General features: G+C 35.4%; 1 protein-coding gene across 1 annotated transcript in view; it reads left to right on the top strand.

The window, feature by feature from the left end:
* GAN (gigaxonin) overlaps nt 1–14,582 on the top strand; it is a 69,120-nt gene that overhangs the window by 40,569 nt on the left and 13,969 nt on the right. The window contains exons 2-5 of the mRNA XM_027850468.1: nt 1,511–1,625; nt 4,141–4,491; nt 10,469–10,686; nt 10,904–11,025. Coding sequence (XP_027706269.1) covers nt 1,511–1,625; nt 4,141–4,491; nt 10,469–10,686; nt 10,904–11,025 — 806 coding nt within the window. The remainder of the gene's footprint in view (nt 1–1,510; nt 1,626–4,140; nt 4,492–10,468; nt 10,687–10,903; nt 11,026–14,582) is intronic.

Raw genomic sequence — 14,582 nt, 5'->3', positions numbered from 1 at the left:
AAAATGAGATAATTGTAAAGCACTTTGCAACCACGAAGCATTATATAAATGCTAGCTGTTGTTGTTTTTTAAAAAAAAAGAAACAATTTAAAGTTAAGACCTTTAACTCCTAGCTAATTAGAAGCTTCGATTTCTAGAGTATCCAATTGCTTGAGAGTTCAGGTAACAGGTTTTACTATGACATAAATTGGTAAATTTTACAATTGTGAATTATCCATTTCCACCATTTTATCCATGATTCCTTTTTTACCATCTACTGGTGACTCTAAAATAATTCTTTCCATTAAATTTTTTTTTCCTGGGTAGTCAGTTCCTGATTTAATTCATTCAGCCGTACATTTGGGTTGCCTCTCATTCAGATGTTATATTCCCAGGGGATATAGACTAATTTTTAATATTGGTCTGATTGAAGTCAGGAGGACCTGAGTTCAGATTTTGCCTCAGACACATAACACTCACTAGCTGTGTGACTCTGGGCAAGTCACTTAACCCCAATTGACTCACCCAAAAATATATATCTATATATCTATCTATCTATCTATATAGATATATATATGTGTGTGTGTGTGTGTGTGTGTGTGTGTATGTATGTATGTATGTATATATATGTATATATATGTATATGTATATATATATATAGGTCTGAGTTTGAAATATTATTAAAAAGACAATCTGTTCCCAAAAATTGTACCATATCTTTTAAAGCTAATTATAAATGACTTTGATTATCCATGCTTCAGTAATATTTCCTTCTTTTTATTGAGAGCTGTCAACTCATCCCATTTAATAAAAGTGCCAAGTGTGCCAAGGTATCTGGCACATAATAACTTAATAACTATATGACAAGCTTGCAGGTAAGTGCTGAAGATGATGACTGTGCCTACAAACTGGAGGTGTCTTTGTATCTACATAGTCAGAGGGATGCTGGCGTTACATCAGTCTTTTCCTTGACAACCTAAATTGTATAACTTTGGGGGGAAGTGGGAGAAAAAAAAAGAGGGAATAAGTTTTTATATAGCATCTGTTATGTGCCAAGTACTATGCTAAATGCTTTACAATTATCATCTCATTTGATCCTTTAAAATACAAAGAATGGCCTGTTTAAGAGGCTAATGGCTCTTAAATTTGGGTAGTTGTATTGGGGTTTAAGAACTGCAACATACAAGATGTTTCAAACCTAATACATGTGAACAGTGGCTTTGTTAAACCTGCTAGAAAGTGACCGTCTTAATTTGAACCCAGATAGTTCTTCCATACTTGAAACTGATTTTCTATGTGTTATATCACATATAGTATAGAAATTCTAAAACCAAAAAAAGTTTAACAAATAAAAAATTGGAAGTTTTATAAATGTTTTACAGATTTAAAGTTGTTAAATTGACTTTTTAAAAGGTAATAACTTTATTGACAAAATATATAATCTTGTGTATTTAGTACATAAAAATTAATTCACTGCTGTATTTTAACTTTTAGGTACTTCCGTAACAACTTTTTTTACTCCCTTTCCTAGAACAAAATTAAACTATAATCCTCCAAAAGACGATGGATCAACTTATAAAATTGAACTTGAAGGAATATCAGTAATGGTTATGAGAGAGATCCTGGATTACATCTTCAGTGGACAGGTATGATGAAAAACAGAAGGGAAAAAAGATTTAAAGACTTCTTAAGCCAAGGGAGAGGGTTTCCTTTCATCACTTATATAACAAAGCTTTGCACCTACTGTAATCTTAGTTTTAAGTTGTATATATGACTGACTGGTAGGTATCATTTGCTGGCTGACAGTCCTCCAGATGTATCCTTCCAGGGCTTTACTCAGCCTAAAATCCCTCCAACTATGTGGACCACAGCAATAGCATTGTAAACAGATGAAACCATCTTGTCCAAACAGTTCATTTTACTGATGCAGAAATTGAGGTCTAGGGAAGCTATGACTTTCCAATTTGCCATTCTGTTTCCTGCTCCCAGCATATTTCCAGGAATATAAGGAAAAGGGATACCTTGTTGCCCCTAGGTTTTCTTTTCTTTTTCTTTTTTTTTATTCCTTCAACCCCCCGGAAGTGTTAGAGTTCGCAATATTTCCATTGGCCTGGAAAACCTGTTATATATAAAAGCCAAAATCTTGGATTTTAGAAATAATTTTGTAGAACTAGTCCTCTGTGACCATTTCCCCCAAACTGTGGCTAGTATATATACCCTATACTTATCTCAGTCTCACTGATAATAACTTAAGACCACTGTCACAGGAGTAACTTTTTCTTGCCTTAATTTTTTTCTACTTTTATATGCCAATACTCTATATCTACACCCCTTCCCCTATGTCTCCTAAATCTCTGGAGTAAGGGAGAAAAAAGTGATTTGAAACTTGTTGTTTTTTTTTTTAACTCTTATTTTCCCTACTCCAAAATGTCATTTGGAAGATAACATGGAGGACACACTTTTCCCAAACAGTATAAGTTAGTATATTTTCATTCAATGAATGTTAAGGTCCTACTCTATATGCAAGGCCTTGGGTTAGGTTAGACACTAAGAGAGGTGTTACAATAAGATATTCAAAGGTCTTATAATCTAGGAAGGCAGACAAACCATACACAACTAACACAAGGTGGAATATTAGGGATTTACACATAAGGTGCTATGAATTCAAAGGAGGAATTACATTCAGCTACAGAGTTTCCTACTTTGGTTATGCTAGAATAGATTTGATCTATCTAATATATAGTAATAGTCTTTTCATCTCTATCCTTTATCTTTCCTTTATTTTACCACTCTTCCTCTTCTCTTTGATTCCCTTCCTTTTTACCTTTTTCTCCCTGTCCAGTCTGTCAGTTACAGGTTTGCATCCTGCCTGTAGTCAAGTAACGATCCCCAAACGTTATGAACTTTAGATTTGGTTTCATGACGTTCCTCCTGAATTTAAGTTAATTTTGTTTTGCTTTCCCATGAAAATACAGTTTTGTGCAATGATTGGAAGTTAGTTCATGTACAGCTTGTTTTGAATAAAGTCCATGAACAACATTTTAGCTTCCAGGTTGAATTTTAAAACCTTGTTTTAAACCTCTGTTTTATTCTCCCATTTAATTTAAAGTTGTAACTGTAATGTAATATGCATACAAAAGGTTCTGACAAGAGTTTTATTCAATGTGATACATTTTTGCTTTTTCAAGTATGTTTCTTGAGAAAACTTCACCTTACTGAGTACTGATATGGCTTGAGCAATATTCCAGTCCCTGTCATATGACAGACAAGTCCAGCAACTTTAGACTCCTGTCATCTAAGATTATTACAATTATATTTTGATTATACTGTGAGAAGCACACTAAAAATTGCTTTGATGATACTGTGGAATTATTTCTTTTCATTTCTGATTAAAGGTTAGCTACTTACTAACTCTTTGGGATGTTCTTAATAGTGGATAAGTGATTCTAGAAAGATTACAAAGGTCTTTTGACAAGTGGGGAGGTGGTAGGGGTCCTGAGGCTAGAATTGGAAGCCATTTGGGTGAAATATAAGAAAACAAGACCAAAAAAATTTCTTTCTGAGAAGCAACTTTTTGAGAGTTGTTCTAAAGATTAGTACAAATTCAAATCTATCTCTTATACTTTGTAGAGCTATGGTACTACATGATGCTTGATATTCAAAATAATGACTAAAATATTACAAGATCCTGACTTAAAATTTGTTCAATATACTGGCAAGAAAACAAACAAAATTTTCACCAGTAATGATGGTGACATTTTAAGAGATAATATGTTAACCAGAAAATTCAGTTAACCAGGACATGCCATTCTCAAGAATTAAAGACAATCTCTTACCTCAATAAGCATATATTTTAATGGAGGAGACTTGTACATATAGTGGTATAGAAGGATATATATATAGTGTAGCAGCAAGGGAATTATAGAAGGGAAAGTACTAGCAGCTTCTAGGACCAGAAAAAGCCTCCAACAGAAAGTTATTTGAGCTGAATGTTGATGGAAGCTGTCCACAAAAGGCATCCATTATCCATTCTTCTTTTCCCCCTTTTCTTGCTCAGGGTGCCTTCAACTTGTGCTTAAAAAAAAAAGTTGTCAGTACTTTTGGTTTCAAGTGTTTGGAATTTAGTTTTGAATACAAAATATGTATGTAAAATTCTTACAGATCAGGCTGAATGAAGACACAATCCAAGATGTTGTTCAAGCAGCAGACTTGTTGCTGTTGACAGATCTGAAAACTCTCTGCTGCGAATTTTTGGAAGGTTGCATTGCTGCTGAGAACTGCATTGGCATTAGAGACTTTGCACTGCATTATTGTTTGCATCATGTACATTATCTTGCTACGGAATACCTGGAGACTCATTTCCGAGATGTCAGCAGCACTGAAGAATTCTTAGAACTAAATCCTCAAAAGCTGAAAGAAGTGATTTCTCTTGAGAAGTTAAATGTTGGCAATGAAAGATATGTATTCGAAGCAGTTATTCGATGGATATCCCATGATTCAGAAATAAGAAAGGTACTGTAGAGACATTTGAAGTTGGTAATGCTTCTAATTTGTCTTTCGGAATATTTATTTTAGTTGTTTGTCTGTTTTGCTTTATCCTAAGAAACTTACAAATTGAATTTAATTCAACAAGCTAAGTAAGCACTGGAGGTACAAAGACAAAATGAAATAATCTGTGCCCTCAAGAAGCTTTCATTCTGTTGGAACAAGTAACTCAAGCAATGCTTAGATTAAGAATAATAACTGAACTGAATATAGTGCTTTGAGGTTTGCAAACACTTGATATACATTACTTCATTTGAGCCTCATAGCAACCCATGTGTAGTAAGTGTTAAAGATATTATTCCTATTTTATAGTTGATCAGTTTTTGGAATGCATCTTCTTAATAACAAGGGTTGTTTGGAACCCTTGAAATAGATAGAACACATAGAAATAGTGCTATATAAAATGTGAATAAATTCTCATGCCAATCCACGGAGGTCTATTTAAAATAAACTATTATTGTCTTCAAGTCCTAACTATACTATGGAATCCAATCATTCTTTGGTACATTTGTACTTAAGAGAACATTCGTTATAAATTTCAAGTGGGCTAACAGTAACACACCTACTCCAACCGTTTGAGGCTTCCCTCTTGCATTATTTAGCTTCTGCTGAGGTCCTCAGATAAGTGTGGTAGAGAGTAGAATAGAACTCAGAACTCAGAACTCATAGGCAGAGAAAGAAAAGATCAATTACATAACAAGAAGTAGAGACTTAAAAGGTTTCTGTTAGTGTTCTGACCAGAAGTCCTGTGGGTTTATTTTCTTTGTTTACTTTGGAGGAAGGGATTTTGATTAGAAGGGTTTTGTTTGACTCCTATGTGTGGGCAGTAGCAAAGACAGGAGAGTGGTTAGAAATCTAGTTCAGTTGTACACAGTAGCAGCAATATTGTAACGATGATTAACTATGAAAGATTTAGCTACTCTTATCAAAACAGTGATCCAAGACAAATTCCAAAGGATTCACGTTGAAAAATACTCTCCACCTTCAGAGAAAGAACTGATGGAGTCTGAGTGCAGATTGAAGCATAATTTTTTCACTTTCTTTTTCTTGCTTTTCTTTTTTGCAACATGACTAATATGGAAATATGTTTTGCGTATCACATTGCTTTCCTTCTTAATGGGGGGGGGGAGAGAGAATTTGGAACCCAAAAAAAATTTTAAATGGATGTTTAAAAAAAAATTTTTTTAGGGAGAAGCTAAATTTGTTCTTCTGGTTAGGCAGTGGGGTTAAGTGACTTGCCCCCAGCGTCACACAGCTAGTAAGTGTTATGTGTCTGAGGCCGGATTTGAACTCAGGTCCTCCTGAATCCAGGGCCGGTGCTCTATCCACTGTGCTGCCTAGCTGCCCCGAGAAGCTAAATTTTTAAAAAAATCTTGTTCAACAGTATGGAACCATAGACTGTCTAAGATGAAAGTTACTTTAGGTATCATCTAGTCCAGAGCTTCTTAACTTTTGTTTGTTTGTTTTTGACCCTTTTGGAAATCTGGTAAAGCCTGTGAACACTTTCTCATAATAGTGATTTTTTTTTGTTTGTTTGTTTTGTTTTTGTTTTTTAGGCAATTGGGGTTAAGTGACTTGCCCAGGGTCACACAGCTAGTAAGTGTCAGGTGTTTGGTCTGAGGCCGGATTTGAACTCAGGTCCTCCTGACCTCAGGGCCAGTGCTCTATCCACCGCGCCACCTAGCTGCCCCTCATAATAGTGTTTTTAAATGCATAAAATAAACTACATATGGTTACAAAGGAAGCCAATTACATTGAAATGCAGTTATCAAAATTAGAAAAGAAAAACTTTGTATAGCCCAGGTTAAGAATCTAGTCCAACATCCTCATGTAACATATAATGAAACAAACTGCAGCACAGAAAGAAGAGGTCACACAGTTCTAGGTCCAGTCAGAGTAACAGTGAATGTGATCTGTAGTAAAGGAACTTGAGGTATTTGATGGAGAGGCAGGGGAAGAGTGAGCCTTCATTTACTGTTCCCTTATGTAAGTTTTCTAAGTCAGACATTCTCATTATCAATAAGACACTACCTATGTTATTTTGAATTTTAGCTATCAAATTTGCTGATTTCTCTTAATACATTTTAGGATTGTGCTGCTAATTTTTCTTCATATATATGCATTTAAAATATTTGTTTTTACATTTATTGATAATTAAATATAGTAAACCCTCCTGGATGAATTATAAATGCATGCTTGTAGTCTTAATATACTTAACTTTTCCTTGGTATTTAGATTAATTACATGGAAGAGAGGATTATTTTTGTTGTTATGAGGAGCAGATGTCTGTGGTGAAAGAGTAAATAATCATTGTTCCCCCTTTGCCACTTCTAGACTCTGCCTCTACCATCATCACTTACTCTTCCCTGAGGTGTATTTGATCCAAATTTATCATCCAGTTAGGAGTCTCATAGTTATTATCTACTGACCCCTGAGATATTCCCTTCCTTAATGAATTCAGTGCCTGACTCACAAGTCTTTCTGTCTGCCCTCATACTAGTGCTCTTCAACAAAACTATTGAAACTCCTCCAGAACTCCCTAACTAAAAGAAAGTTTAAAATAAATAAATAATAAATTGAAGGGCAAAAAAGCTCCCTGACTTGCCAGTTCACCAAGCTATTCAATTCTAATGACCTAATCCTCCACCTCACTTTAGTTAACAAGCATTGACCTAGTTATCCACAAGTGTTCCACTTCCATGTTCATGAGCTCTGAAATTCCTTTATCTGATCATAATCTTTTATCATTTCCTCTATATTTCAACCCCTTTGTCTTTCACCCTCCATTTCTTTCTTTTTTAAAAAATATTTTATTTTTTCCCAATTACATGTAAAAACAACTTAACGTTCATTTTTAAAATGTTGAGTTCCAAATTCTCTATCTCTCTCCAGTTTGATATAGGTTATACATTTCATATTTTCATATTAGGTATGTTGTGAAAGAAAACAGACCAAAAAAAAAAAAACCATGAAAAAAACAAAGTAAAAATGGTATTCTTTGTTCTGCATTCAGACTCCGTCAGTTCTTTCTCTGGAGGGGAATAGCATTTTTTATCATGAGTCCTTTGGAATTGTCTAGTGTCATTGTATTGCTGAGAATAGCTAAGTCATTCACAATTCATCATACAAAATTGCTGTTATTGTGTACAATGTTCTCCTGGTGCTACTCACTTCACTTTGCATTATTCATGTAAGTCTTTCCAGGTTTTTCTGAAATCATTTTCTTCTCCCTAGGTTTCTATGACATGCTTCTTTCCTGATTTTCCTCCTACCTGACTTCTCCTTCTCAATCTCCTTTCCTTGATCTTCCTCCAGGCGCCCCCCAAAGGTCTGTCCTGGATCATTTTCTCTTCTCCCTCTGTATATCATTTGGTGATTTCATTAGCTCCAATTGATCATATCTATACAAATGATTCCTAGATTTACTTATTTATTTATAGCAAGGATGTGGCCTTCTAGGTCCTTGGGCATGGCCTTTTAACTGAGTTCAAGTTTTACAGAACAAATCCTTTTATTTAAGGGATTCTGTAAAGTTTGGATTCAGTCAAAGGGCCACACTTGAGGACCTAGAGGGCCACATACGGCCTTGAGGCCAAAGGTTTCCCCACCCCTGATAACATCTCTCCTGATCTCCATACTGCCATCACCACCTGCCTATCAGACATCTCTAACTATATGTCCTGGGGATGAAACTCAGCATGTTTGAAACAAAACTCATTAAATTTTCCCCAAAACCTATCTCCGTCCAAACTTCTCTACTTCTTTAGAGGACACCATCATCCCAGTCACTCTCAGTGTTATCCTCTACTTCTCACACTCAACCCCCCCCATATTTATTCTAGTGTCAGATCTTATTGTTTTTACCTTCATAGTATCTTATATATGTTCCCTTCTGTCATAAAGCCACCACCTTGAACAGGCAATAATCACTTCTCACCTGGACTATTACAGTAGCGATCTAATTACTTTCCCTATCTAAAGTCTCTCCCCATTCTAGTCTCATTCAATCCAATCTATTCCTCCAATCAGCTGCCAAAGTGATTTTCCTAAAGTACAGATTTGAACATGTTGTTCCCTCCCTACTCACCAAACTCCAGTGACTCCCTGTTACCTCCAGGATCAAATATAATATCCCGTTTGGATTTTAAAGCCCTTCATAATCTGGCCCATTCTTACCTTTCTAGGCTTCTGACACTTTATTCTCCTCCAAACATTCTATAATCCAGCGACACTGGCCTTGTTACTAAATCCTTGAACCTGATACTCCATCATCCAACTCTGCTGATGCTCTGTCATCCAACTCTGCCTTTTCACTGATTGTTTCCCATGACTAGAATGCTCTTGGTCCCCTTTGCTTCATCTTTGTGCCTGAGGTTGACTGGATGTTGAGGATATTGAAGACAGCTTTGTATTTCTTTGTTAATCTGTAAGCTAAGGCCTGGAATTGTATTTCCTTTGATTAAAAGGAACTCAGTGATGAGGAAACTATGTGTCTGCAGGTCAGTACCTTCTCTATAATTTAGAGTCTTAGAGAATTGTCTGGGCTACTTGAGAAGTTAAATGACTAACCTAAAGTCTCTTAATGGGGTGTGTTAGAGGTGGGATTTCCTGACTCTGAGGACAGCTCTCTACTGTACTATGCTGCCTCTTAGTTAATCTATAATGCTTATAAATGGTTCTAATATTTATTTTTCAGGATAAAAAAATTTTGAAATTGTATAAATTCAAGGATACGCCACAGAATATACCAATTAGTGAGCTATGAAAATATAAAAAATACCAAAATTAAGTCTCAAGTTCAATTAACAGTGATTACTTCAAAATTAACAATGTAAATCATTAAAAAAAACTATGTGCATATTTGTATATTACATATTTTTAGGTAAACAGTACTGCATTAAAGGTAAACAAAAGATTCATGTGTTCTGAGGATGTCTTTGAACTTTTAATTTCCTATGTTTCTTTATAAGGCTGACGTTAAAAGATGTAACTGACACTATTTTCTAGGCCAAGTAAACTATTTCTACGTATAATTTTTTTTTTCTTAGGGAGGATGGATATGTTCATTATAGTTTAGGTCAGTTGACCTCTTGTATGTCCATATATATGAAATATAAGCCATAGTATATAACAAAGTTTTCCTCTGAATGGTATTGAGGTAAAACTACTGGTTTTGGAATAAGGCCTATATTTGAATCCCAGCTCTGATTATCACTGTGTATGACTTTGAGCAAGTCACTTGGCTCTTCTTGGCCTCTATTTCCCTGTTTGTAAAATGAAAGGGTTGGACTAGATGACTTGTAAAAATTCTTCCAACTCCAAAATCCTATGTTCTGCTTTGGTATGTCGTGGGGTAGGGTGTGGGCGGGGGGGAGGGGATCCTAGAGTGCCAGCCCTAGTACATTTTACAGCGCTGGAGAGGCTTCATATGCGTCCCCATTACCTGCTATCTGAAGACTAACCTGAGACTCATCACCATCAAGTTAATCTGTATGACAAACTCTTTGGCCATAACTACCCTTGAAAAAACTAAAATACAAAATCGCCTTTAGTCTTATGCAACCTCCTTCTGCTTCTGAAGTGTGATAGTGGCAAGCCATTGAAAATAGAGCACAGGGTAACAAGAAACACAAATGAGGAGGAGTAGATGTGTTACAGAATGCACTAATAGAAGGAATAACACTAGCAAGGTAGGAAAAAACATATTTATGATTGTAGTTCAGTAACTTTGGGGGATGTATATCTAAGAATACAGTACTGGTGCTTAGTAAATACTAATAATCTGACTTAACTGTGAGTACATTTTAGATTTTGGGGAGGTGGGGAATTGAGCAGTGAGATAGTGAATTATAGAAAAATTATGTATTTTTAAAAATATTTATTTACTTTTTCCCTCCTTTTCTCCCACCTACATTTTCCCCAATTTCATATTCTTGTTCTTCAGGTCCACATGAAGGATGTTATGTCAGCTCTATGGGTTTCAGGGTTAGACTCCAGTTATTTACGGGAACAGATGTTGAGTGAACCATTAGTACGGGAGATCGTCAAAGAATGTAGCAATATACCACTCAGCCAACCACAACAAGGAGAAGCAATGCTAGCATCTTTCAAACCCAGGGGTTATTCTGAATGCATAGTAACTGTTGGTGGTGAAGAAAGAGTGTAAGTAATTGGTATCAGTTGCCTGAAAAATGACTTAAAGAATATTATTTCCTATGTAAAATAGAATGCAAAATGTTTATTTTTCTATATGAGTCTCTAAAATATGTAGTACTTACCAGTTTTTTAGTAATACTCTTTGAAGATATGAAATTTCGTTATAATACTATGGTCTAAAGGAAAAAATGCAAATGAATTAATTTCTATATGTGTTCTTTAGTTCAAGGAAACCAACAGCAGTGATGCGTTGTATGTGCCCTCTTTATGACCCTAATAGGCAGCTCTGGATTGAATTGGCCCCATTAAGTGTTCCAAGACTTAACCATGGAGTACTTTCAGCAGGTATCTATTTTCTATTAAAGGTTACTTTTTGGCACAAGATAAAATGGTGTACAGTTGCACCTGAATTGTTTAGTATGGTGCAACTTTATAAAATGTAATATTACTCAGTAAATATTAAGTGCCTATTATATGAACTATGCTAAGCACTGAAGATACAAGTAGAATGAATGAAACAATCTTTATTCTCAAGGAGCTGACATTCTTAGGGAGGAGACAACAAATACATATTAAGCAGGCAAAATTAAGATAAAGAGAATTACTCCAAGTAACTGTAAAGTAGTTAAGACAGGGTAGTTTGGGATGAAGGGCAAAAGCAGATATATTAAGAAAGGTTTCATGCAGAAGATGATGCTTGAGCTTCATCGTAAAAGAAGAGTTTGGAGATCAGGAAGGAGTACAGTCTAGGTATAGCGAATGGCCATTGGCAAAGGCACAAAAATGGGAAATGGGGTATCATGGGTGAGGATTAGAGAAAAAGTAAGTTTGACTAGATCAATGAGTGTGGACAGGAGGGGGAATGATGTCCATTGAGGTTGGAAAGACAGTTTGAAGCCAAGTTCTAAAGAGCATTAAAGCTAAACAGAGGACTTTTAACTTGACCCTTGAGGCAATAGGAAGCTACTAAGGTTGATTTAATTAGAGTAGTGACATGGTCAAATCTGTACTCAAGGAGAAAATCGTTTTGGCAGCTATGTGGAGTATGGGCCATTATGAGGAGAGGCTTGAGGCAGAGACCAATTAGAAAGCTGTTGTAATAAGATAAACAAGAGGGGATTGAAGAACTTAACTAGGGTGATGGCTAAATGAATACAGGGGAAGGGGCCAGATGCAAGAGCTGTTGTAAATTCAGAAAAGGTAAGATTGTCGGTTGATTGGCTCTATAGATAACACTAAGATTACAAAACTGAGATACTGTAAAAATAATGGTGCTTTCAACAGAAATAGGAAGCTTGGAAGAAGGGAACATTTGAGGGAACATTTTAAACGTTTTGAGTTTGAGATTTCTTCAGGATATCCCTTTTGAAGATGATTTTTGAAGTGAAGCTTAGGGAAGAGAACTGGCGCTGAATATATAGACCAGTGAGCCCTCTGCATAGAAATGATAATGAACTCATGGAAATTAGTTGATGAGATCACCAAAAAAAAAAAAAGAATAGAGAAGAGAACCATGGTTAGAGCCTTGGGGAGTATCCATAGTGAGGGACTGCCAAGAAAGGAGACTGGACACATAATTGAAAATATCCAGAAGAGAAGAGGGTGGTCAGTATTCAATGCAACAATTAGGTTGAGAAGGATTAGGACTGAGAAAGGATTATCAGATTCCTCAATTTAAGAGATTTTTGGTTACTATGGAGAGAACAGTTACAGTTGAGTAATGAGGTAGAGAGCCAGATTTCAAAGGTTTGAGAAATGAATGAGAAGAGAGGAAGCAGAGACAACAAGTACTAATGGCTTTTTTGTAGGAATTGGGTGAAGAAAGAGAAGAAAGATATAGGACTACAGATTGAGGGTATAGTAGAGTCAAGTAAAAGTTTTAAGAATGGGGGGACCTCACATGTATAATTGATATCAGTCTTCTCAAAGAGGAGGGAGAAAAGGGAGGGAGAGAATTTGGAATTCAGAATTTTTTAAAATGAGTGTTAAATTTTTTTAACAAGTAATTGGGAAATATTTAATAAAATGATAATAATAAGTTGAAGAAAAAAATAAAAATCTTTCCAGTAACTTTAATAAAGGATATAGCTTCTTCTCTATGTAAAGAAATAAAAAAAAAGAATAGGGGAGACTTGGTTATACTACATCTAAGAATACAATTCAGGCTTTTAAAATGAGGATAAGGAAATAAGGACCCAGTACTCAGTAAGTGTCATAGATAAAGCTGCGGAGGGGAGGGGACATCTCTTTGATCTGAAAGAATCCTTTCTATCATATCGCTGATGCTAGATTTTTCATTTATAATTGGGCATTTTCATCACTATCTGTATAATAAAATCTAAGTCATAAAACTTCTGTAGGATCTTTGATTTAGAGCCAGAAAGGACCTTAGTTGTTGTTTATAAATGAGGAAAGTGAAACCCGGAGATTTTAGGTTTAGCCAAGGTCACAGGTCACATAGCTAGTAAGTGACAGAGCTGGGGTTTGACTCCAAACCCAATACTCTTTGCATTGTACCACTCTGCCTCCTATTGTAGGGAGTTCCCTGGGAGGAACTTGCTCCACTGATGCAGATTGGTAGCTCTTCTGTAAGGTATATAGACTTAAAGAATTGCATGGGACACTGAGAGACTGGGACTTGCCTGGGCCTGTGTGTGCTAGAGATGGGACTTGGATCAAGGTCTTCCTGACACTGAGGACTGCTCTTTATCCACTGTACAGCGCTGCCTCTCAGGATCTTTGTCTGAAATCCTAAAATAACTTACAAAGTTTTTGTGAGGAAAAATGTGAAAGTATTTTAGAAATAAGTGTTCTTTAAATGGAAGACATTTTATATAGTTTTCTTTGAAATGAGATTCAAAATTAAAAGCAACTAAATGTTAAAGCATTAGAGCACAAATGGTATCTATTTCTTGGCTCATATGTTTATGAAAGTGATCCTATTGTACATATTATCCAGCCTTTTCTTATATATACTAATAGGAAAAGTTGATGCTACCACAGCTCAGCTGGTTGCCAGCTCTCTTTGTGGAAGTATGGTGAAGCCTATAGACTCCCCAGAATAATGATTTTGAATACATAAAATACAAAACATAGTATTACAAGGGAAAACAATTATATTTAACTATAGTTACCAAAACTTTAAAAAAAAAAAAAGGTCACAGACCTCCAGTTAACATTCTAAATTTATAATATTAAGATTGTGCATGCTATATGAATTTATATATAAGTTCACATGTTTTCATGATTGAAAAGTCTTTATCTCAAATACAAGCTCCTGAAGTTGAATTATGTTGAAATTCAATAGTGAAGGCCTGGAAACTTTGGAATAACAATAGCCAATAGAACTTGTTTCCTTGGTAGTTTTTTCCACACCAGCCTAATTTTTGAAACGCAGCTTATCTGTCTGGTGTATTTAACAGATGCTTATTGATTCAAATAGAAGGATCATAATGGTACATTCTCTCTCAAACTTGATATCTGTAACACTATCTTCCTATCCTGACAGAGGTCCCTGATATCATTCCTCTGTAAGTTAGAGACAGTTTCTTGGAGGAGTTGGTTTTGTAGGAACTATCTGAAAGATGGAAAAGGAGAGCAAGTTAGGACACGGCATCAGTTATAACTTAAAGATAAGAGTATAATATTTATAATTTGTAAAAAATGAAACATATTATTGCAAGGAATTTAGCACCATGAATAGAGATCATGGGAAGATACAAGTGAAATAATATTCTCTAGAACAGTAGTTCTCAAAATATGGTCCAGGGATCCCTGAGACCCTTTCAAGGGGTCCATGAGGTCAAAACTATTTTCATAATAACACTAAGACATTTTAATTTCTAATATGATAGATATTGGCAGATATAGGCCATATAAACAAAAGCTCTGATGGGTCCTGA

Source organism: Vombatus ursinus, unplaced genomic scaffold, assembly GCF_900497805.2.
Source record: "Vombatus ursinus unplaced genomic scaffold, bare-nosed wombat genome assembly UNPS02009062.1, whole genome shotgun sequence".
NCBI lineage: Eukaryota > Metazoa > Chordata > Mammalia > Diprotodontia > Vombatidae > Vombatus > Vombatus ursinus.
The sequence above is the reverse complement of the archived record's forward strand: the minus strand, read 5'-3'. Positions and strand labels throughout refer to the sequence as shown.